The following is a 24,353-nucleotide window of genomic DNA, read 5'->3' as shown; positions in this document are numbered from 1 at the left end:
ATGGAAGAGGAGATGACAATGGGACAGTAAGCCACTAAGCCACTGAAGCTGCCTTGTTCGTTTTAACTGTGGCATGCTCATGGGAGCTTGTCTCACGCACGCGAGCGCGCGCTCGCACGCACGCACGCACGCACGCACGTGCCAGCACAATATTTATTGAGTTAGCAGACATACAGGAAGGGTGGGCCATTACCGTTTTCAATTAGTGTGCGCACGTGTGCACATGCATAAGTGTATAATTTCTGCTTGTACATAAAGCAGCGAGGAAGTAGGAACACTGTATTATTACTCCATCTGCTTGTAGCATAATTTGCTAATATTAGTCCCTGAAATGAGATTATCCAGGGGTGGGATGACTGCTTCTGCCTGTCTTTGTTCCACACTGTTTGCATTTCCAATCAGTGATCATTCCATCATACAGTACATACATGAACTTGCTACTAGTAGATAAAGGGAAAAAAATGATCCGCTTTTGGCTAGTGGCAGCAGAGCACATAGCCCTAACTGTTTACTCTGCGCTGTATCAACATAAGCACATTCTGTCAATGGCGTTTTTTAGGCTATATCTTGTACATTTATTTTCCGGGATCTGTAGGGACAGCTCCGTCTGTCTTCCAGACTGTTATCTAAAGGTGCATGCGTAAATGGCACACTGCAGTCCGAATATAGAGCGCTGTGGTTTAAAATGATGAAACAAGACTCATGATGTAATGAATGATGAAACAAGACTCACAGTCTAAAGGCCCTGCTAGCGAAGAGACCCCTAGAGATCATGACCTATGTGTTTAGAACAGATCAACATTGGCACTGAATGCAGCATGGCCCCTTTTTTTACTGTCAATTACACACCTCATGAAGCGTTGAATTTATAGACGCCTATCTTTTTTTAAGCCTAAACCAATAAATTGATGACCGGTGGAGTCTCAAACAAACTCTCCATAAATTAAAGGCTTCATGGGCTGTGTGATATCCAGCCCCATGGCTCGGAGATGAGACCCATGGCCATGACACCGGCATAGATAGACCTCTCATATGCCCATAACTATGGAACTATAGCGACGGCACAGTTTTCTTTCCCCCGACTCTACAAGAGTCTACTTTCAAAACGATCGGTCGGTGGATCGTTGTGAAGAATAATGAAGCAATATTACACGAGAGGGCCGTGCTTTACTGTGATTATTGACACGACGGTGATGCGGCCAGGAACGAGTCGTGTTGCGCAAGCACCACTGAAGTGCAAATAATTACGGTAAAGCACACCCTCAAGTGTAATATTGCGATTATACCAGTTACCAAAAAAGAACCCACATCAAAATGAATTCATATTGTGGGGCAATTCACTGTCAAAATAAAATCACACCCGTGTTAACTGAGTGGTGCAACTCCCCTCTCCTCTCTCTCTCTCATTAGCAGGCAACAGTGCAGCACTATCTCTCTCTCTCTCTGTTTCTGGCACAACAGCGCCACTTTTGCCCCTACTGGTACTCATAGTAACATAGTCACATACGTAGGTTAACACGGACAAGTATACTGTACTGTACTGTACTGTACAAGTACTTGCCTGTAAATAGAAGAGTTCATTTGACTGAGACATTATATAGTTCCCTGCGCTCTGAGCCTCAGGCTCTGTCTCATCAACACAGCTGAGCTCTGAGCTGTCAAAGCCGGGAGGAATGTGCAGTGGGAGGAATTCAAGACATGCTCCATCGTACAACCGTGTCGCGTGGCCAAAATAACTGATCTTACAGATCTTGCGCGTCGCGTGGCCAAAATAACTGGCTATTTTCATTGCCCAAGTAGTTGGCTTGTCTGTACTGACTTCATTCCTAGACATTTCTCAGTTATCAAGGACATATTTTGACAATGCAACATATCTCTCGTTGTTCCAAGTAGTAAGTCCACCAAATAAATAACAATTAATAATATAATCCATTTCTGAACGGGGTACTGGCCCTTGGTCGTGGAATGATCTACAGTCCAGACTAAAATTGGCTTTGAAAGTTCCCTTGAGAAGTTTCAAAAGGATCATCTTTGATGTACAATCCAACACCTGCACATGTTTGGATATGTACTAGCCTATGTTCATGCCTATATATTATATCGGTTCAGATCGTGTAGATTGTGTATACTGTATATGGTGTATTTTGCCCTGCTACTAAAAAGTAGGACAGGTGACTTGTTGTATTTATGCATAGGTACTTTAAGGTGTATTAGGATGTTGTATTTGCTGGTTCAAAATGTAACATTGACGATGTGGTATTGAAGTGTAATTTTTATTTCTGCCTCTTCTTGGCCAGTTCCCACTTGTAAAAGAGACGTGGTCTCAATGTGATTTTACTGGTTAAATAAAGGGGTTCCCTCCAGTAGGCTAGGACGGCGCGACGCAGGCATGCAGCTGTTCCATATATGGTCTAATCAGGTGCGGACTGCAGTGCGGAGTGATTTACCGTATTTAATGTGATTTGGCCCAGGGCTAGGTGTTCCATCATGCTGGTTTGAAGCACGGGTAGATGGCTATTTCAACAAATCAGATTGCTTCGTGAGCCTTCGTCGGAACTACCTGTATAATAAATAATATGGATCTATGATTTTTCAAAGGTTAGTGAAAACGGCCGGCAAGGGCAGCTATAGACGATGTTTTTTTTTTTTTTTAGATATTTTTTTGCGGCTTACGCCTTTATTGATTTTTTAAGGGATAGAAAGTAGGCTGACAGGAAACGGGAGAGAGATGGGGGGATGACATGCGGTAAAGGCCGTGTCGGGTCCGGGAGTCGAACCCGCGGCACACCGCGACTGGATCACCAGTCCGGTGCCCAGACCGTTACGCTACGGCCTGGGCCTATAGACGATGTTTTAACTCTGGCAGTCAATGAGTTTTAATGTTCCCGGATCTCGGCTTTTTTCTATAGATGTTTTATCCCGTTTGAGCCCAGGAGCACCTTTTTACTATTTTTTCGTATACCTGCACGTCTCCGTTGAGCACCTGGTTGCTTCCTTGCCTCAATCAGATTGCTTCCTTGAAACTACCTGTTGTATAATACCATTTAACTCATTTCTACCAAGATCTTTTTTTAATTTTTTTATTTTTAAGAAAACTTTAGTTTATTGGGTTTCTTTTTTCACAGAAGCGTTAATATTCAAAGTCTGTACTATACCGAACCTTAATAGCTTCTTCCAGTGCAAACCATCAGATACAGAATTTCAATAAACAGATTGAATTATCACCCCAAGGCAATTAAAGGCCATGATCATTTTCAATTAGAGTGCATGCGTGTGCGCATATACTGTACATAAGTATATGATTTCTGCTTGTGTGTAAAGCAGTGAGGAACACTGTACTTCTCCATCTGTTGTAGCATCATTATCATCTGGCTGTCTTTGTTCCGTACTGTGTTTGTGCTTCCAATCAGACTCCACGTACAGCACCATGAACCTGCTAAACACACAAGGACTCACATCGCATTGTGTGCATTCTGATAAAGCAAAAGAAAAACGGACGCATTTGGCTAGCACATGGACACACAGTACACAGTTACAATCTTCATCTGCCGCTGGCGACGGCGTCTTTGGATACAGACAGGAAGATATTTTCTGTCCTGCAGCTATTATTACATTTCTTTCTCCATATAAAGGACGACACTAACTGTTTACTCTGTGCTGTGTCAACATAACTGCATGCTGTCACTGGCACTGGCACTTAGACTATCTTGTGTAAAGAATCTTTTTTTATGTGGATCTGCGTAGGTAGTTCTGAGCTCCAGACTGTTATCTAAAGTTTAGAGTTATTGCAGGCTGCATTTAGCATAAGAGATAGACCATGGTTGAAATGATGAGACAAGACTACGGATGAAGTGAATGATGAAACAAGGCTTATATGCTAAAGGACTGCTGGTGTCCATTACTGACATATACAGTAAGTGGTTTGAACGGGCCAACACTGCCATCCTTAGATCCACATGCACACTCTCACTGGTGGGACTGAAAACATATAAACTGGAAGTCAATCAGTTATATCTTGCCATATGGCAAAATGTTCTTCAAATTGTTGTAGTGTTGCATCGATTTAGAATGTATATGGATCTTTTTGTGATAGGCACAGTTAAGCTAACGTGCCTGGCTATAAACAGCTATTATACAACAGGTCGTTTCAAGGAAGCAATCTGATCGGTTGAAACAGCTTCTAGCCATGGATCAAACCAGCACCATTCACCACCTAATCCGCATCACTGTCGTGGCAATAATCACGTTAAACCACACCCTCTCGTGTAATATTGCTTAACTGAGCCCCAGAGCAGGGCACGATGTGGGGTGAGCTGTCCTGCTCTGTCCTAGGCTGGACACACAATTCATGGCCATCATTTCACTGCTTCACATCATGGAGGAAGTGGAGCGTGAAGCTGAGGATAGTCCCTGGGTGGGTGATAACTGTGTGAGTCATATATGCCACAGAGGGTGCATCTCTACACGCAACTGTTACAGCAACAGATGCACCATAAAGTGGCTTCTGCGATATGCTCTCTTTGCAGTGATTACGATCAGCTGGTTCAAAATACAACGGCAGTTGATTTGATCTACAGTATACAGTAGCCTGCTACAGGGAGCTTTTGGGGCTATTGGTGTTTGTTTACATGAGACTGACTTGAGACCTATTTTGAGAAGAGCCTGCTCATGATATTATACTTCTGGCCGTCAAGCGTAGATTAACAGTGATGAAAACAATTACTTTCATAACTGTATAGTGACCAGTTGAGGGATTGCATGTCATGAATATTATTATTAGATGTATATACTTTAATAATAATAAAAATTCAATTTAAAGCCAAGCCCGAGACAGATCACAGGATAAACATACATGTTGAGTGGAAGCCAAAAACACTGAGAAAGTCAAAACCCTGGTAGATCTTGGTCTCAACATTAGCCAGATACAGAGATACATCTGCAAACAACAAAGCTTGGTGTGTGTGTGTGTGTGTGTGTGTGTGTGTGTGTGTGTGTGTGTGTGTGTGTGTGTGTGTGTGTGTGTGTGTGTGTGTGTGTGTGTGTGTGTGTGTGTGTGTGTGTGTGTGTGTGTGTGTGTGTGTGTGTGTGTGTGTGTGTGTGTGTGCGTGTGTGCTCATGACAGATAACATAAGTCACCTCTCTACACGTGCGTCATCTAGGATCTAAGGAAGCTAACGAGACACGGCTACAGGGGACATCATGTCCTTATAAAGGAGGAGTGTTCCTCACTGTGCAGTCCAGTCCGTAGACTCCAGTGCTTTGATCTGCCAGTTGGTGATGGAACGTCATCCGTTTTGTGGCAACATGCTCCGCATCTGCACTGCAGCCATGCTGCTCTGTGTGTGCCGGCCACAGGAGAGGGGGCGGAGTTAGTTGCTTTTACAGACAGCTTGAGCCCATGACAATTGGCCACCCGGACAACTGGCCACCTGGATGGCGTGGCTGTGTGGTGTGGCGTGGCGTGGCGTGGTGCTAGAGCAAGAGCAAGACCGGCCTTCGGCCGGTCGAGTTCTAGTTTTCTTAACCAACACAGGGTGTTCAATAGTGTTGATTTATGATAAACTAAATTAAAACCCTCAAAAATGCACAACGACGATGTGCTTTAATCGGTTACAGGTCTAACAGAGTTTTAATCAGACTTAGTGTAAACATTTATATATTCCACACAATGGCACACTGGCGAGCCATATGTTACACAAATAGATTCATTAGCTAAATTACAATTTGTGCATTCTGTGCAGCCTACGTGCATATAATTTCACAATAATTCATCATTGGGATTTATTAGAATATTGGTTGCACAAAAATGACCACTTCAGAGTTCAGACTAATCCTTCATAACGTGGCTCGGCTGACTTGTTGAGGCAGTAAATCAAATAAAATCAAAAGTGGCTATCAGTCACAGTCACAGATTATTCTGTTAAGTGTGGTGGTGCGTGGCGCTGTGTCCGTGCGTCTGTGGTTACTTGGAACACTGTCTGTCTGCCACGGACATCCTCGAGGAAGTTGATTAAGCATTTGTGGAGGTCGTTTTTACAGTGTTGAGCTTTTCAGTTAAAATGGTACCGTTTAATGTACAATTATGATTTATTCATCTTGTGTTTCACCTGTGACGATAAGGTGTTTTGTCTCTGTACTAGTATAGAGACCAGGCTTGCTTCCAGCAACCTGGGTAAAATAATGTCATAATTGTACTTAAGTATACAGTACTTTAGTTACTTGACACCACTGCTGCCAGTGTAGGGAGAGGAGAGCCAACCAAAGAGCTGGTCCACATGCATGCTGAACTGATCAACAGATGGTGTTTCTCTCAAAGTATGTGAAAATGAAATGAGGATCCTTTGTGGCCAGATTGATTGATTGATGTTTATTTGACATGGACATCACAATCACATTAGACAGACCAGGTGCATTGGTCATCTAGCCCAATACAAGTGCTAATTTCCAACACCTGTCCACACTGCATCACAATGGGGTTCTGATAAAGACTCAGAATGGCATAAAGTGCAGCCAGTAAGTAACTCCACAGGAGGCTTTAAGAACAGAAACAGGGAGAGATGAATTGTCTCATCTCATCTCATCTGGTCCATGTTTTTGATAGGCGCTAGCCCCTCCTACATCCAGCTTTTAGTTGCCGTCTACACTCTACAAACTTCGTCTTAAACAAGACATTAAAATCCCATTGATAATGAATGGAGAATTCTACGTGTGTCTGAGCAAATGTGTCTGTTTTACGTCCTGATGATGTATGGTGATAAGAGCGCCCCTCACTTCACACAGGTTAAATGTTTTAGCACTACTAGCATCACTGTAGATGGCAAGGATGTGGTCTACACTTAATATTTTGATATGGAATTCATGTAGATTAAATGTAGTCTCATAGGAAAAGTATAAAGCAAACTCATAGGACACGCTAGTATGTCTCTCTCTAATTGGAACTATAAAGTTCCAATTATTTTAACCATGTCTCCTGACAGCAGAGACAGACATAATATCTCTCTATGCTGCTCTACATAATACGTCATTATTTAGATCAGTCATAACCCCATCCTTATATAAGTGGATTGTTCCATTTATCAGCAAGTGGAACAGAAGTGTGTACTTCTCTGAAACTGTTTATTATTTTCCTGTAGGCCTATTTTGCAGAGCCACTTCAATTAAATTCTTTGATGATGGCATCTCACAAAGTTGACCTTCAATCTTTGGCTCTGCGAGTCTGCGGCATGAAGTGTAGTGTTACTAAGCATGTTTTCTGTAGTGTGACAACCTAGATGATGATAGCTGAAATTGATAACTGTTCTATATTCCCCTGTCCATCCACAACACAAAGAAACTCAGGGATGTGTGGTGTAGCTGTGGTCTAAGGCAATAGTTCTCAAACTGGATGTCGGGAACTACAATTCCAAGTGCTCGTCAGGGTGGGGGTATCCCCAGTTCAAATATGAGTATTTTGTCTAAGCGGCACAATGTAAAACCAAAGCAACATCTGTTCTGGCCTTACCTTTTCCTGGTATTGTCGCCTGGAAGAGTCCAGGGACTGGATGAGCGCGGTGGCGTGGCCGATGAACATGGCATAGCAGGTGGCCCCTACGATCATGCTGAGCATGGTGAGCCAGATGTCAGACATGCTCTCTGGGGCTTGTCGCCCGTAGCCAATGCACAGCATGTGGCTCATGGCCTTGAAGAGTGCAAAGGAGTACAGCTCAGTCCACGAGTCATTCTGGAGATAGAGAGAGATATGAACAAAGGGTGTGAGAATGAGGGTAGGAACAAGCGAAAAATGGAGGAGTCAGAAGAGAAAAGAAACAGATTTGATCAGGTATGATTTCTTCCAGAAAATGTGTCAAAAAGGAAGAGAAATGCTCTTTTTGCAGCTCACTTTTAAAGGTTTTATGGCATTAATTTTCATTTATTTTTCTTTTTTCTTTTACACCTCAATTACACCCAAAAAACTTGAACTTTGAACATTCAGTGGCTTTTCTGTGGTCTGAAGTTTTCTTTGGGGTTTGGAAGCCTTTTGAGCTACAATGAAAACAGGCAACACAGTGAAAACAGTGACATCTGCTGGCAAATCCCATTGACATATATGGGATTTGCAGGCTCTTACATCACAAACTGCCGGCAAATCAGAGCACCTGTTTGAGCCAGAAAACCCCTGATCGCAGAAAATCTACTGAATGTTAAAAGTTCATGTTTTTTGGGTGCAATTGAGATTAGAAAACCTAAAAAAAATAAGAACAATTCCAAAACCTTTTTTTTAATGTCACAATCCCTTTAATAGCCCAATTTTCCTTTCACGTCGCTTTAAAGAATATAATTATTTTAACTAAATGACCTAAGCCAGTGTTATGGAAATGAAGTTCAAGAGTGTGACAGGCGCAGACGGAAAAAGCGACAGCAAAGGACAGAGAGAGAAACAGTGAGAGGATAAGAGGGTTATGGAGCAACATATTCCCATTGGAGCGCCTGTCTCCTTTCCTGTGATTGTTGCAGGGTCGGTGAAGAGCCTAATCATCAGCCTAGTCTTGTCTCCGCTGAGTAGAGGAAACCTTGTTGTTAATGAAGAGCCCTGAGATCTGACTGCTCCAGTCTGTCTCTGGCACACACGCACACGGAAACTCTGTCAGTGTTCAACTCTTGCACTACATCTCGGCCCCCAGCTCTTCAACCAGGGGCTGAGTCGATCATATGTGCATCGCATATACTGCTGAGGTGGAGTGTGTGTGTGTGTGTGTGTGTGTGCTCCTGTGGTCAGAGCACTCTCAGTCCCTGATTAACTGCCCTGATTAACTGCCTCTAGATACTGGTAGATTTATATCTGTTTTGTATTTCGCCTGCCTATTTGCATTTCATTTGAGATTCAAATGCAGGAGCTTTTGGAGGGGGGCAGGGGTGTGTGTGTGTGTGTGTGTGTGTGTGTGTGTGTGTGTGTGTGTGTGTGTGTGTGTGTGTGTGTGTGTGTGTGTGTGTGTGTGTGTGTGTGTGTGTGTGTGTGTGTAGACCAGGGTCAACAAACAAGAACATTTACAACAATGATTTTACATACATGACATGGACACAAAGTACAAAAGATACAGTAGATATAATACACAAACACATACACACAGAAACAAAACCTTATAACCAAATATTACAAAAAGCAGCTGGTGCATATGCCTTCCTCTAGTATGTGAGGTCAGTTAAGAGTTTTTTTTTAATAGTAAATGAAACAAGGACATCCAACTTCAATTATTCTGTTACCTTCAAGTTTTGGAGGTAACAATTGAATTGGAATAGCGAATATAGCAAATGAGGTCATGATGACAATATGATGACGTCATCCGGTGACGTTCAGGACTAGGCCAGATCACAGCCCATATGGGGATGATCTTTACGTCATTTCCAGGACGTCTTTTCTCTTATTCTGGGCCAGATCTGACTAGTGATATGATTTAAGTTGATCTGGCCTCGGTCAGACTCTCTCTCTGATTGATCCAGGGACGTCCGTCATAGTGGGCAGAATTGATGTTGTTTGAAATCAGGTGATATTCTGGGTCAGATCTGACTAGTCTTCGATTTACTTGATCTGGCCCCAGCGGAGCTCCTCAGTGGTCAACAGTGGACAGTGGCTGTGGTTGTGTTTATTTAAGATAGAATTACATGGCCATGATGCCTGAGCAGTATAAAGACAATTCCACAATTCAAACATTGTAAGCATACAATGCAAGCATACTTACACAGAACTTTGTTTGCCATTCCTCAAGATGAGAAAAATAATATTTCCCTATATTTCACAGTTTAATAACAGAACAGGGAGGATAGTCATTGCATGGGCAGCAGCACGTATACACATACTGCAGAGAGTGAGGGTGGCAGATTGCAGTGAGATGCCCATGCAGAGAGGATCTGCTCCCACTGAAGTAGTCTCCAGTGGCACATTTAACGGGGATGGGATCATTTAACGCTGTGTCTCTTATTTAAAGCCCCCTCTGAAGAGAAGTGCTGACCTTGGTTGATCTGTGCAGTAGGCATCAGTACACACACGCACAAACGAATGCAGTGCATGCACGCACGCACGCACGCGATCATAATACACATCTTAATTACCTGTATTAATGTAGAAATACTTTCATTTTAAATTGTTTTGGAAAAAGGCTTCTGTGTTGAAATCATATTCACTATATATACTAGTTTTATTGCTGCCAAATATTGCTGCCTTCACACGGGCAGGATACAGTCTACCATTCATTTTCAATGGAAGCCAGCGACATGAAGATACAAAGATACATCCGATGTTTGTAGCTGCTGCAAAGGCTACAACAGCTACAAAACCCTTAAGCTAGTTTCAACTTCAGCTGCAAAGATACAAAGCTACAAATACGCTGTGTAGCTTTGCATCTTTGAATCTATTGCATCTGCCAGTGTGAACGCAGAATATGAATATTGATGTGATGTGAGATCAGAGAGAGAGAGAGAGAGAGAGAGAGAGAGAGAGAGAGAGAGAGAGAGAGAGAGAGAGAGAGAGAGAGAGAGAGAGAGAGAGAGAGAGAGAGAGAGAGAGAGAGAGAGAGAGAGAGAGAGAGAGAGAGAGAGAGAGAGGGGTGGTAACCGCAAGGTTGCCAGTTCGAACCCGGGCTCCCCCAGAATTAGTGTCGAAGTGTTCTTCTACTGAACCCCTAATTGCTCCTGATGTGCTGATTGGTGCCTTGCATGGTTTCCGCCCTGCCCCCCCCCTTCCCTCGTTTATCTTTTTATCTTTTTAACCTTGTACTGTTGTTGTTTATGCTATGTTTTGCTTAGTTCTTTTTCCTAATAAAGTCTGTTCCTAGTGTTCTTATGTAAAGCGCTTTGGGTATTCAGAAAAGCGCTATATAAACTTGAGCTATTATTATTATTATCAGTGTATGAATGTGTGTGTGAATGGGTGAATGTAATGCACAATCTATGTAAAGCGCCTTGGATAAAGGCGCTATATAAATTCACCATTTAGAGAGAGAGAGAGAGAGAGAGAGAGAGAGAGAGAGAGAGTGAGAGAGATGGAAACAGAGGGAGAGATGGTGAGTTCCATCTGTTACTGGAGACCTGAGACATACTGTACATGCACACACACACACACACACACACACACACACACACACACACACACACACACACACACACACACACACACACACACACACACACACACACACACACACACACACACACACACACACTCACACAGAGAGAGAGCAGACACGTGTCTTAACACACTGTGCTTTCCACAAACTCTTGGGACAGAAATCTCACCAATATGCACATCTGACATCTGAATATTTAAACGTAGCATCATGTCTTAACCGTGGCAACCAGCTGCAGAACGAACAGTCTCTGAAAACTGAGCGAGTACATGACGGAACAACACACAGGAGGAGTTATCCCGACGGCTGAATTATACTGCATGTTCCAATCTAGCTAAAATACTAATAAAGTACTGTTTCATCTACTACAGATCAGAGTAGCAGTGATATTCAGAGAGGTTTAATGTTGCTCTTGTGGTATAGGCTATGTCCCTGCAGATAATGATTGATTATGGGGCGTGTACTGTATGTCTGGCTAGCCCAAGTAATTCTAGACCTCTGCAGCCCTGTTAGTAGATCAAAAGTTTCACCTGTTTTCACCTTGTCGTGGCATACCATATATTTATATTTAGTACCAAATTTTCTTAATGTTCAGATCTATTTTTTATTCTTATTATTCTTATCATAAAGATGAAGTTCTGCACCAGGTCCTCTCTGCAGGGGATTTTGCTTTCGTGGCAGAAAACATTTTGGATTTTGAAACACCTCCGATTGAGGTCATCTGGCCATCTGCTAATAGGCAGACATATTAGGTCTACCTACAGTATTAGTGAAGAAAGGAACAAAAGGAGAGAAAGGATCATGGCTGAGGAACAAAACAAATGAGAAATGAAAAGAAGCGCAGTGTGCAAACTTTAGTGTTTTTCCTCTCACTTCTATGTGTGTGCTGTGACAGCTCGTTTGAGTCCATCTAGAAGCAATTTGGAGCAGATCCTCTGTGCGTGCAACTGTGCATGTGTCGGTGTGTTATTTTTGTCTGTGTCAAATCGAAGAACGACTGACATAGAAACATAGCTTTTTCAGAAAACTGTCAGGATGTAGAAGACATTTTTAGAATCTGATCTCAGGTCAAAATGGGTTAATAAGGAGACAAACAAGGCCTAAGGCCTAATGCTGATAGACATGCAGCAGACAACAGACATACCAACACCAACAAACAGCGCATAGCCAGAACAATGAACTCACCACCATCTTGTTGAGGGAGACCCAGCAATTGGAAGGAAAGTCCTGCAGCATGGGTACCAGGAACTGGAGGCAGCCATCCCAGTGACACAGCAGCAGCATCATGCCAATCAAGTTGAAGATGCGCATCACAGCACTGGCCAGGTCATAGGTCATGTGGAAGATCTGCCAGACAGAGGAAAGGGAGGGGGCAAAATAAAAGGGGTGTTCATGCATATTATAGTACTAATGAATAGTGAAATTTTCATTCTGTGAACCGAATATGCCCAGTGGAAAGAGAGCTAGAAAGGACATTATACAATGTAGCCAACATCATCAAAATAGGACTATTTGATGAGTAATAAGTAAGCCTTGCTGAGCCGTGTGGCCCATGGGGCGTGAGGTAGCTTGGCATACAAGCTGCATGTACTGTACACCAGTTGGACATTATGCTATTATGGCACAGGGACTTACTCCCAATCTAACCCTTGATGCTGAGTGCCAAGCAAGGCATTGGGTCCCATTTTTATAGTCTTTGGTGTGACTGTAACTTCCGACTCTCAGGGTGGACACTCTCACCACAAGGGCCAAGGCCACTGAGCTTTGATTTTGATTTATTTGATGAGAAGATTTTTTTTAACATCATCGCTCTGATACATCATGTCAAATGTACATGCAGCTGGCCTTACATACTAGTGGCTAATTAGAGAAGGAGTTGAGTATTATAGAAGAGATTACGTTTTGACACTTTTGACAACACGTTTGACAATCAACCCATGATAGCTCACCCACTGATCTCCTCACTTCCCTCAGCTTGTAAATTGCATCTAGACTTTAAATCCTAGGTCTAAATACAAATACTGATGTCAAAATGTGAAATATCTCTTTCATCTGGGGACCGCCTGGGGGTCCCGGGCCCACTGGTTGAGCTCCACTGCTCTTCTATAGAGTGTCAGTCCAAGTTCAGGGTGTGTAAAATATTTCCTGCTCCCAGGGTTTCCAAACACAGCAATATATCTCCTCCTAAAACAAATAGTAATACGCATTTTATTGTTGTTAATGTTTCTGTATGGACAGGTTGAGATGGCATTCTTAATAAAAAAAAGAAGACCAATAATTGAGTCCATTAATTCCCATTAAAATCTCATACAGAATAGGTTTTGCCTGACAGAATGTGAATAACGAGCTCTGTAAATAAAGCACTGCCTAACCTCAGCAGGCCTGTCGTCAGGTGAGAACGCTTATTGGTATAGAGCTCAGGGACATGGTGCTGTGGTCACGGCCTTGTAAACAGCCCTCACTCACTGTGGCTTTCCTGTTCTGGCCAAATGGCCATTTGCCAGGCTTGATTTGTCATCACACTGTGTGTATTAGAGGCCTAGGAGGGACATTTTGTTACCTAAAACTTGTGGATGGGCCAATAGATTACACTTAAGGGAGTTACACTGTGTACCTTCTTTCATCATTACCCAAAACATAAACAACCCCAAATATGCGCCACAACTCGGTGTGTGTGCATGTGTGCGTGTGTACTGTACGTGCCTGTGTGCGTGTGTGCCAATATTTGCACACATGCAAATGAGTAGAGGAGAGCCGGCTTTTTAGTCTTGCCATCTGCAGGCTATGTTAGTCCATCACCAGATATCTACAAAAATCACTGTCTGGATTGACATGGAATTTGCTGCTTACGTTTATACTGCCTGTAGTATGACTCCTACTATATCGTAGGTGACTTGGCAAAATGTTCCACATGCATGCAAGATATCTCACAACTTCAAGACATATTGCCATGAAATTTGCTATATGCATTAATGCCCCCTGAAGGATGAACCCTATTCATTTTTGTGACTGGTAGCCTTTTCTCTAGAACCACCCTTAGGCCAAGATTTACAATTGCACACACAATATCTCAAAATATATAGAATTGCCATGAAACTTGGTGTAGGATGAACCCTTACCCTACTGCTTTTTGTGGTCTTTCCTCTAGTACCGTATCCTAGTGGCAACACTTCCACTTGCACGCAATCTAATAATCTAATGGGCATGTTGCAAAGTGCACACTACCAATTGTGGTGACTCATGGCCATTCCTGAAGTGTCACCCTCAGGTCAGATTTTCCACCAGGTGTTTAATACATGCACGCACTCACAATGTTATAGTGATCCATGAATATTACTATGGTCTCTAGATGGAACCATCCCTCTTAAGGAAGAAAATAACTATCATAATATCAACCATCAACCCAACTGCACTTAAACACACATGCATGCACGCACACATGTACGCATGCATGGCCACGCTTACATGCATGCAAACACACATACAGTATATGGAAACACAGGCACACACACACACACACACACACACACACACACACACACACACACACACACACACACACACACACACACACACACACACACACACACACACACACACACACACAAATTCTACCATTTTGATTCTGGTCACATTTTCCATAATTTAAAAACAAGCCAAGCACATGCACTGCCAGAAGTGGGCTTGAGCCCTGTGTGTCAGCCGTGCTGTCAGCTCAGTGCTGTGACTGTCTAAGTTGCATACTGATAGTGATAGGGTAGTAAGGGAACCAACATTTCCAGAGCCATGTGGACCATAGGTCAGAAGACTGTCTCACGTGTCTGTAGTATGACTCAAGTACATCCCCTGGACATGACGCTATTATCTCAGGGAGCCCCTAACGAATCCTTGATGGTGGTGAGTGCAAGCAGAGAGGTATTGTGGCCGAGGATTGAACCCCAGGCAGCCTCTCAGTCTCAGAGATGACCCTCTAACCACACGGCCACTGAGCTGATCCTCCCAGTGGGGGCTCACTGGCAAGTGAGCCAGTATAGGGTGCAGTAGAGCAGCATTGGTAACACATATCTGTTTGGAGGAATTGGACATAAAAAGGGACAAGGACTGACAGATACAAAGATCTCCATAATTTCGGCATATCAGCATGCCCATATATAGGCATAAAAAGGACACGGACTGACAGATCTCCAGGGACAAGGATTGACAGATACAGAGATCTCCATACATGGGCACATCAGTTGGCGGTGTGATGTGCAGTAGGTGTGACCGTGTGAGGGCCACGTAGTGGCCCGTACTCTAGATGTGAGGGACGCCTCTAGTTCCACCTTGTCATGTTGTGCAGTCAAGCAGCAGCAAGGTAATGCTACTTCCAATCCCGACATCACAGCCTTGAGTATGGGAAATGTGATCAGGAACGAGTACATCAGAGGGACAGCGCATGTTAGATGTTTTGGAGATAAAGCCAGAGAGGCCAGACTGGTTTGGACGAGGAGGGGTGGTGAGGGGAACAGCCGAAATGGAAAAGAAGAAGACATTCCAGCATTTATGATGATCTCTTGACCCGTCTTTAATGTCAATAGTTCTCCGTAATATTGACCCACACAGCATTCTCAAAGACATGCAGAGATTGCAAGAAAGTACACATGTCCATAGTGTTCATTTAACTTTGAGAGTGTGCAAATGTAACATTCATGCCATCGGTCCTATTTATTTTTTTACAATTACGGAGTTAAATTAGCACAGAGGATTTTACTGTGTAGAGCCTGTTTATACGGCATACCACTGAAGGGCCTTAGCAGCATTTAACTGAGGGACAGTAATCACATTCTGGTCCTCCATTCTTGCTGCCAAAGATCAGAGCTCATTGTATAATGACAACGTTGTCTGAATGCTGATGCTGTTGTACTAATTAAAGCTTCAGTCTTGATATGTGAACAAGATGCTACAGCATGCTCACTAGCTCTGACTTTGTGCCCTAAACTAAACAGTAACGAGATTGGATTATAGTCCATAGGTTCTATAACCCTATAGTATATAACCCTATATACTGTACCCTATCGTATACTAAACCCTACCATTTAAACAAAGGTTTGAACAAAATAGGGATGCCAGGGTTAATGTGGTTTAGGCCTACATACATTTCATACAGTATGTAATTAAGTCTGACCAGCAGAAATGAAGGACCGGTCGGTGGAGGGTTATCAAAAGCAGAGACGTGGATTGATTCTACTATAGAGAAAGGATTTCCACGGTTGATCTCAGAGCTCAGTAACAAAATAAATAACTTTAGGGAATTAATTATAAAACCATGGTACAGAACACATTTTAATTAAACATCACAACAATTTGATTCCAACGTAATTTATTGATTTAACGATTGTGCTGTACTTGTGGGCTGCCATACATTCCATTTTTTCCAGTGTTACAATTTCAGTTTTAATTTACGACATAATCCAATAAAAGCGAGGAGGGGAATGTTCTTGGGAACATTAGTGGTCATTTTCTTCCCCTGCTAAAGTTACCTTGTAAGCAGTTCCACATGCAGTTCTGAATTTGTAATGCTAATTTGCTACTCCGTTGTATGATGCTGTCTAATGCCAAAATGCCAGAGCAGGCAACGTGACATGATTTGTTGAGAGCTTGTAGATCAGATATTTTTTGGCATGACACCATTGTAGAATGTTTAAAACTGGGAAAGCATCTGTGTCATTTTAGATTTGAGCTATACAGCACATTGGTTCTCAAAGTGGGGTTTTCTACTTGGGCTATTCAGATATTGCATATATATACAAGCTCATAGCGTGTCACTTCGTACCGTGCTATGAGCTTGTAGATCAGCTTTTTTTGAATAACCTTGAAAATGTATATATATAGATATATAATTTTTATCTTTTGTATTATTATATTATTATTATTATTATTATTATTATTATTTTTAACTCAAATCTTTGCTTCTGGAGGAGGTCCCTGAAACAGAAATATTAAGATAGGGGTCTGCAGCCAAATATATTTACATACAAATACATTTTGAGGGTCCTTGACATGGAAAGGTATATATATACTGATATACATACGTTTTTCAGAAAACTGTTTTAGAAGACATTTGTAGAATGGGCCTCAGGTCTATCTTAATTGGTGTGGGATGACTGTTTGAACCAGGAACACAGACAGCTCCGTTCAAATTACACATCGGAAACACAGAAACATTATCAGCCATCATTTACCCCAAGGTTACATAAAACAATATCCTGTTACACATGGAAGTCACCAGTCGCTTCTTCTCACCTGACAGTGATTAATTTCACCGGGATTAGCGCATGCAGAGTAGGAACACCTTATCTCTCCCAGTTCCGCACCCTGCTGAGCAGGATCCCGATCAACTTGTAAGGCCTCATACACACATGCAGAACACATGTTCTGTGTTCTGTCTGTGTTTGATGGCCGCCTCAATGCTTTTTCAATGGGAGTCACGTGGTTTGACCAAATTTGTTTGATGGGCAGAATACAGCCATCAAACACAGCTTCGTCCTTGGACCACATTATCTCACCTAGATGACCCTCACCCTATGATTCAAAAGTGTGTGCTAATTTGCTCCAATGAAAATAAATGACTGCGTTCTTAATTAGAGAGTGGTAATTTGATAAAACCCATAATTAGTGATTCAACCACATGCAGCTGCATGTGCTTGCTCTGACACCTTTCAGCTCTGCTCACCTCTTATTTATTCTCTGATCAGCATAGCTCATTTATACGTTTTCCGCAAGACCAACTCGCTCCACAGAAATCTATTTACACGTTAAGAAACTGTCAACGAAGTATGCCTTGGCTCAGATCACCTCAATTCCAATGAGGTTGGCTGTGTTCTGCCCTGCCCTGCTCAGCTCGGCTCAGCTTAGCTCAGCTCAGGATGGGATTTTGTGAAAGATGATCATGTTACTAAGATGATTCCGTCCCTGTTTAACTCAGCTGTAGTCCAGTCAAGAATGAGAGATTTGCTCCCCCCCACTAAGTCAAAATCCATATAGAATGAGGAATCAGCAGGGCAACTGTATTTTTAGCACCACTGTCATCATCTTTGTTATCGTTTTTGTACAGACGTTTGAGCATGTGACTATATGTACATGGACAGAGGAAGCATGTATCATACGTTTCCACATGCTGATATGTAGTAAATGCTTTTTTCATGACCAATGTGTGCGTGTGTGTGTGTGCGTCGCTCCATGTCTCATCTGCTACAATAACATCCCATATCTCATCAGGGCCTGTATAGTGCAAAGGAAAAGTGGAACCACTTTATCTGTGTTTTCTAGTCTATGGGTTCTGGACAAAGCCCCATGCCGTGACCCACATTGTGGCATGACAGTGACACATGCCCCAGTGCTATTGTGGTGCCTTGGGGAACATTAGTTCTACAGGCTCATTAATCATGATGTTAATAGTTCCTAATCACAGGGCAGGGTCTCATGGCTTGTTTCCTCCTTTCCCGTCTGGGTTACCTGAGACCGTATGGCTTACAGTGGTGGACAGTAACGAAGTACTGTTACATTTACTTTAGGTTAGTGTGAGGTATAGGGTTTGGATTAGGATTAGGGTTAGTTATATCATATGAATGGTACTTTGTCCGAATAATAACCAATGGTGCGGCACCACTGTCATCTGCCCTCTCTCACACATTAGCTTGGGAAGCATTCCTTTTTGCTTTTGTGATACGGTCGGGAGCGGATGGTAATTTATTACGTCATTGTTGTAGTCACTGAGTCATTAATGCATATAGCAAATTTCATGGCAATATGTGAGATATCTTGCATACATGTGGAACATTTAGCCAAGTCACCTACGATATAGTAGGAGTCATCCTACAGGCAGTATGTTTGGGGTTGTTTATGTTTTGGGTAATGAAAAAATCCACCTGTTGGTGGCGCTATAACAGGCCAATGTGAAAAGGGTGGGATTTATTCCTCAGCCTGGTAGGAAAACACGCTGTGTTCATGATTTGAGGCTTTTTGTTCATAACGGGCCAATCCTGCAAACTTTGGAATGTTAGCCAATTATGGAATATGAAATATCTGACATATCTGTCTTGAGCACATGACTATAGAGATACTGTGTAACGATTTGTGGGGTTTTTGGACGGAATCTGGAGGAGTAATATTTAAAAAAAATAGTTTTACAAAAGTCGACCTCCTGGTGGCGCTATAATAGGCCTCCTTGCTTGGCCTCTAGGGAGTGTGCATGCAACGTTTCACACAGATCGATGCAGTTTAAATGTAAAAATGTGAAATGCTGCCTCATGGTGGCGCTATAACAGGCCGTTCTGGAAATGTTGGGGCAGAGGTTCGGTCATTAGCATCCAGGGAGTGTGTGTGCAACGTTTTGCATCGACCGGGCCAATGGTGCCGGAGATTAGCTGGTAACGGACTGACTCACTATCTGGACTTTGAGACAACGCGACCCTGGGACCCAAATCCGGGAGGGCTGCTCAGGATATGCTTACATCAACAATGAACTTATTATGACACTTCACACACACTGTGGGTAGTGTTTTTTTATTGTTGTCCAGACCTACAACCCGCCCTGCCCCCCACTCAAGTACAGTCTGTGCCTGCACGATACAATGACAATTGTAATGTGATGTGATGTATGCCCCCTCCCACCCCGTACCTCTCTGTCAACACCCCCACCCCAACTCTGCCTCCCTCCCCCGCATCCCCCCCATCTCCCCCACCTCTGTTTTCGTTTTCTTTGATGCAAGAAAGATGTATTGGCGCTGCACTGTGGCGACATGGGCATAAGGAGAAAAAATAATAAAGAACCTTGAACCTTGAACCTTGAACGGACGGACGGACGGACACACGGACGGACGGAAGGACAGACACATAGACAGACGGACGCACAGACGGAGTGCAAAACATACTCTCCCCATGACTTCGGCCTGGTGGCCTGGTGGAGACAATAATATGTACAGATTTTGTGGTTTTCTAGGCGTGTACTGTATGTACAGAATTGCCAATCTGTGCTATTTCACCTATTCCACACACACACACACACACACACACACAAGTGCATGCATGCACGCATGCACACACACCACACACCATGTCAGCCAAATGTGGCTCAGAAGAATGGCCCGCAAACACAGAAACACCTGATTTTCAAGTGGGCCCTGATCCAGAAAAGGTTGAGAAAGTTTCATGACCCAGCTGTCCTTATTGTTATGAGAAAATGTTTTGAAAATGTATTCCGATAATATTTGAGCTGAGAAATAGGCCATGTTGCTCAACTTGCTCAATATCGATTCATTTCACACTTACAACAGCTAGTATAAATGTTTGTGTCAATTGGGATCAATTGGGATCATGAATATATTTCAATCAACATTTCTAGATGTGGACATTGTCAACTCAATAGTCTCATTTACTTTCATGTACAAGTACTGTGTGCAGTTTTGAAATAGATTAGATTACTACGGATTCCAACCTTGTTTGTAGGGCAGGCAACTCGCATTTTAGTCGCATTTTCAAGTACTATGTTGTGCATTTTAAAGAACGATTAAATTATGATTACCACCCTATGCCAGCTCAGTGGCCGTGTGGTTTGAGGGTCATCTCTGAGACTGGGAGGCTGCCTGGGGTTCAATCCTCAGCCACAATACCTCTGTGCTTGCACTCACCACCATCAAGGATTCGATTGGGGCTCCCTGAGATAATAGCGTCATGTCCAGGGGATGTACTTGAGTCATACTACAGACACGCGAGATAGTCTTCAAGTTCTGACCTATGGTCCACATGGCTCTGGAAATGTTGTTTCCCAAAGCTACTTCTTCTATCACTATCAGTATGACAGTCACAGCACTGAGCTGACAGCAAAAGCCCACTTCTGTCAGTGCATGGGCTTGGCTTGTTTTTAAATTATGCAAAATGTCACCAGAATATTTTATTTTTTAATTGAGGTAGGAGATGCATGTGTCCCTGTACAAGGGGATGACACTGTAGTTTGTATTTAAAGTTCTAAATACATATTATCACACAGTTTCTTCAACGTCATCATAAGCATTGCATCAATACCATTCCAGCCTTCCTCCTTACTGAAGCACTCAAACCATTCCCTGCCATTGGATAGTAAATGCCAAACAAAAGGCCTGAGCCTACGTACCTCCTCCCACTGGTGGATGTAGCGGATGAGGCGGGACAACCGCAGCAGGCGCAGCAAGCTGAGGATCTTTGTGAATCGCACGATCCGAAGCGCCCTGGCCGTCTTGTACACCTCCGAGTCGATCCCTTTCTCCACGATGAGAAAGATATAATCCACGGGGATGGAGGAGACAAAGTCCACCACGAACCAGGTCTTCAGGTACTTCATCTTGATCTTCTTGGGGTCCAGGATGATCTCAGTGTTGTCCTCGAACACGATGCCCGTCCTGAAGTTGAGCACCAGGTCCATGAGGAAGAAGGTGTCAGAGACCACGTTGAAGATGATCCAGGGTGTGGTGGTCTCGTCCTTGAAGAAGGTGATTCCCACAGGGATGATGATTAGGTTACCTACCATGAACAGTAGCATGGTGAAGTCCCAGTAAAACCTGACAGTGGTGCAGGGGCAGAGAGGGGGAGAGGTTTAGAGAAAAAGACGAGGCGGGACGAAACAGACAGGGGAACAGAGCAAAGCAGGCCTGTGAATGAGCTGAATTAAGTAACTACCAGAGGAAAAAGCTGAAAGTGTGAAAGACACACAGGTACAAATACACAAACACGTATAAAAACAAACACATACTGACACAAATAGTATCAAATAGTAAATATATATATATATATATGAGAGAGAGAGAGAGAGAGAGAGAGAGAGAGAGAGAGAGAGAGAGAGAATCAACTGAAAGCAATGCATGTATCAAATGAACCTGAAGACTGCACAAAGAATGCCTGGTCAGGTGAAGGGTAGTCTGCTATGCATATCATAAGACAAGAGAAGCTGGTATTACTTTATTTGTGGCAACTAGTAGGTCGTTTCACACACACACACACACACGCACGCACGCACGCACGCACGCACGCACGCACACACACACACACACACACACACACACACACACACACACACACACACACACACACGCCACCATTCACTCACTCAACTGCCACCACAACACAAATTACTTTTTTAGTGTATAGCATATATGGCTATCTGCCTCATTAAGGTCATCCCAAGGTCAAAGCAATGATGTTGTGCACGGTAGACTGGTGATTATAAACCCAATTTACCCAAAGCTATACTGTATATGGAAAAGGACACACAAAGACTCAGTGAATCAATGCATCGTTGCTTATCTTAAGACAAGTAAGAAGATCCTCTGATTGGAGCTGATAAGGCGTGTCGCTGAGTCATGAGCTCCCATTCTAACGCCAATGACTCGACGTTGTGACGGTGACGTGGGTGGTTTTAGAAAGACGTTTCCTATCGCAAAAGTTGCTTTCGTTGGAGCCTAATATTTATCTAGGACCAGGAGAACTAAGATTGGAAGGCTATATGCTATGTGGATCCACGATACGGAAGCGTATATGTTTGATTGTCCTAATAGGAGCTGTCCTTGGTGCTGCCACTGCTGGGTGCATGCTGAATCTGATTTCAACTGACTTTTTCTAAGTTGATCTTGGCTTGATTTGCTTCAAGTCATAGTCAGTGTTTCATAGATTTCGTAATGGACCAAATTGGGAACATCAGCAATATTAAGAGTAGGCCTAGCCATATACATTTTAAAATGTATATGCCTACTCTTGATTCTCATTGTTTAAAAAACAAACAAACAAAACTGGTTGTCAAAACAAAAATAACAGATAAAGCCGTCATGGAAATGTGACTATAGCCTATACTTCATATTAAGATTTAAGGGGACTGTCTCGGTCATATAGGTCAGGCAATATTTAATATATAACAACTCGTATAGTCATACATAATGTAAGCCGTACCTGAAGTCGCTGTATGGATGGATAATCCAATTACCCGCTGATTTAACGCGTTCTTGTTCTTTTTCCACTGCCTTTTGGCTGCCAAACATGCGCAGGGAAAATTTGTTAACTCCAGGCTGAAGCATGGAACTAAATTGCCGCTGCATGTATGTCCGACTGTCCCCGTCATCCGGCACAATCTGGGAGCCATCCTCGCGTTTAACAAATGTGACAGAATTCCTGGACTGTTCACTCGGGGTCTGCCCAGGGACCATAGTGGAGTCTCTACTGTTGGGGGCATAGGAGAAGGAAACTCTGGAGTCCTTGAAGTTCTTCTCCGTAGTGACCCCGGCCACCTCCTCGACCCCCTGTGTCAAGGAGCCCGCTGAGGTGATCGAACCGTCCATGCCGGCGACAGTGGAGTTACATGCAGCTTGCACGTTAACGACCTCAGCTGGAACTGTTCCACCTGTCTGCTTCTCCTGTCTAGAGAGGAGAGAGGAGAGGCTCCCTGAACTGTTCGGGTCCCTTCTGCAATCTCCGTTTTTGTTGCATATCATGCCGGTGGCCCCCTCGCCTCGGTCGCTCGCAGATGTCTGTGGGATTTGGAGCCCTCCGCCCCTGCAGTCTGAGCTACCTCGGCCGCCAGCAGCAGCATCTCTCTGGCATGGCAGAGAGGAGGTTGTGGCGGTAGTAAGAGGTGCACACTCCTCGTCTGGCAGTGGCACGAGCCACAGCTCATTGTTATTGGAGTTTTTACGCACAGTGGACGCGGCTCCCCCTCCTGGCGTAAATTGCTTCATTTTGATGCCTCCACACTGTCCACAGGCTCCACTCCCACTGTGCCCATCCTCGCATCCAGCTGAGTTGACACTGGTGCCACCATGCATGGTGTTAACTGAAGCTGATGGAATTTGGAGTCGTCATCTTCCGACGCCTCGTCCATCACAGCTGTTCCTCCCGGCCGCGCGCGTATATTAACCTCGCGTCACCATGGCTTTACGTTTCCACCTCCTCGCGTACCTGGAGGAGGAACCTTGTCTTGGCGAGAATGGGCGGCGTCATGCCTATATGTAGGGCAGCTATACTCCATTATTACCACTAAACTTTAGTAATAGTATACTATTACTAAGGTTATTAGTTATTAAAGTTACTATTACTATTACTAAAGTATACTATTACTAAAGTATACTATTACTAAAGTATACTATTACTAAAGTATACTATTACTAAAGTAAACGAGAAGCATATAGGCTTCTCGTTGCTGGTCATTTACTGTCTGTGTGAGGCCACAACCTTTAGTGTAGGCATTCGGATAAT

General features: G+C 43.3%; 1 protein-coding gene across 1 annotated transcript in view; it reads right to left on the bottom strand.

Annotated features, from left to right (window-relative positions):
- Positions 1 to 23,842, bottom strand: part of hcn2b (hyperpolarization activated cyclic nucleotide-gated potassium channel 2b) — a gene marked incomplete at its 3' end in the record, with an annotated part of 46,858 nt that extends 23,016 nt beyond the window's left edge. The window contains exons 1-4 of the mRNA XM_083766576.1: positions 23,055 to 23,842; positions 21,250 to 21,673; positions 12,285 to 12,446; positions 7,502 to 7,720 (exon numbers count right to left, since the gene is read on the bottom strand). Of these exons, the coding sequence (XP_083622702.1) occupies positions 7,502 to 7,720; positions 12,285 to 12,446; positions 21,250 to 21,673; positions 23,055 to 23,836 (1,587 nt within the window). The 5' untranslated portion in view covers positions 23,837 to 23,842. The remainder of the gene's footprint in view (positions 1 to 7,501; positions 7,721 to 12,284; positions 12,447 to 21,249; positions 21,674 to 23,054) is intronic.
- Between the last annotated feature and the right edge of the window lie 511 nt (positions 23,843 to 24,353).

This window comes from Protomyctophum parallelum (genome assembly GCF_964188405.1).
Source record: "Protomyctophum parallelum genome assembly, chromosome: 6".
Taxonomy (NCBI): Eukaryota; Metazoa; Chordata; class Actinopteri; order Myctophiformes; family Myctophidae; genus Protomyctophum; species Protomyctophum parallelum.
The sequence above is the reverse complement of the archived record's forward strand: the minus strand, read 5'-3'. Positions and strand labels throughout refer to the sequence as shown.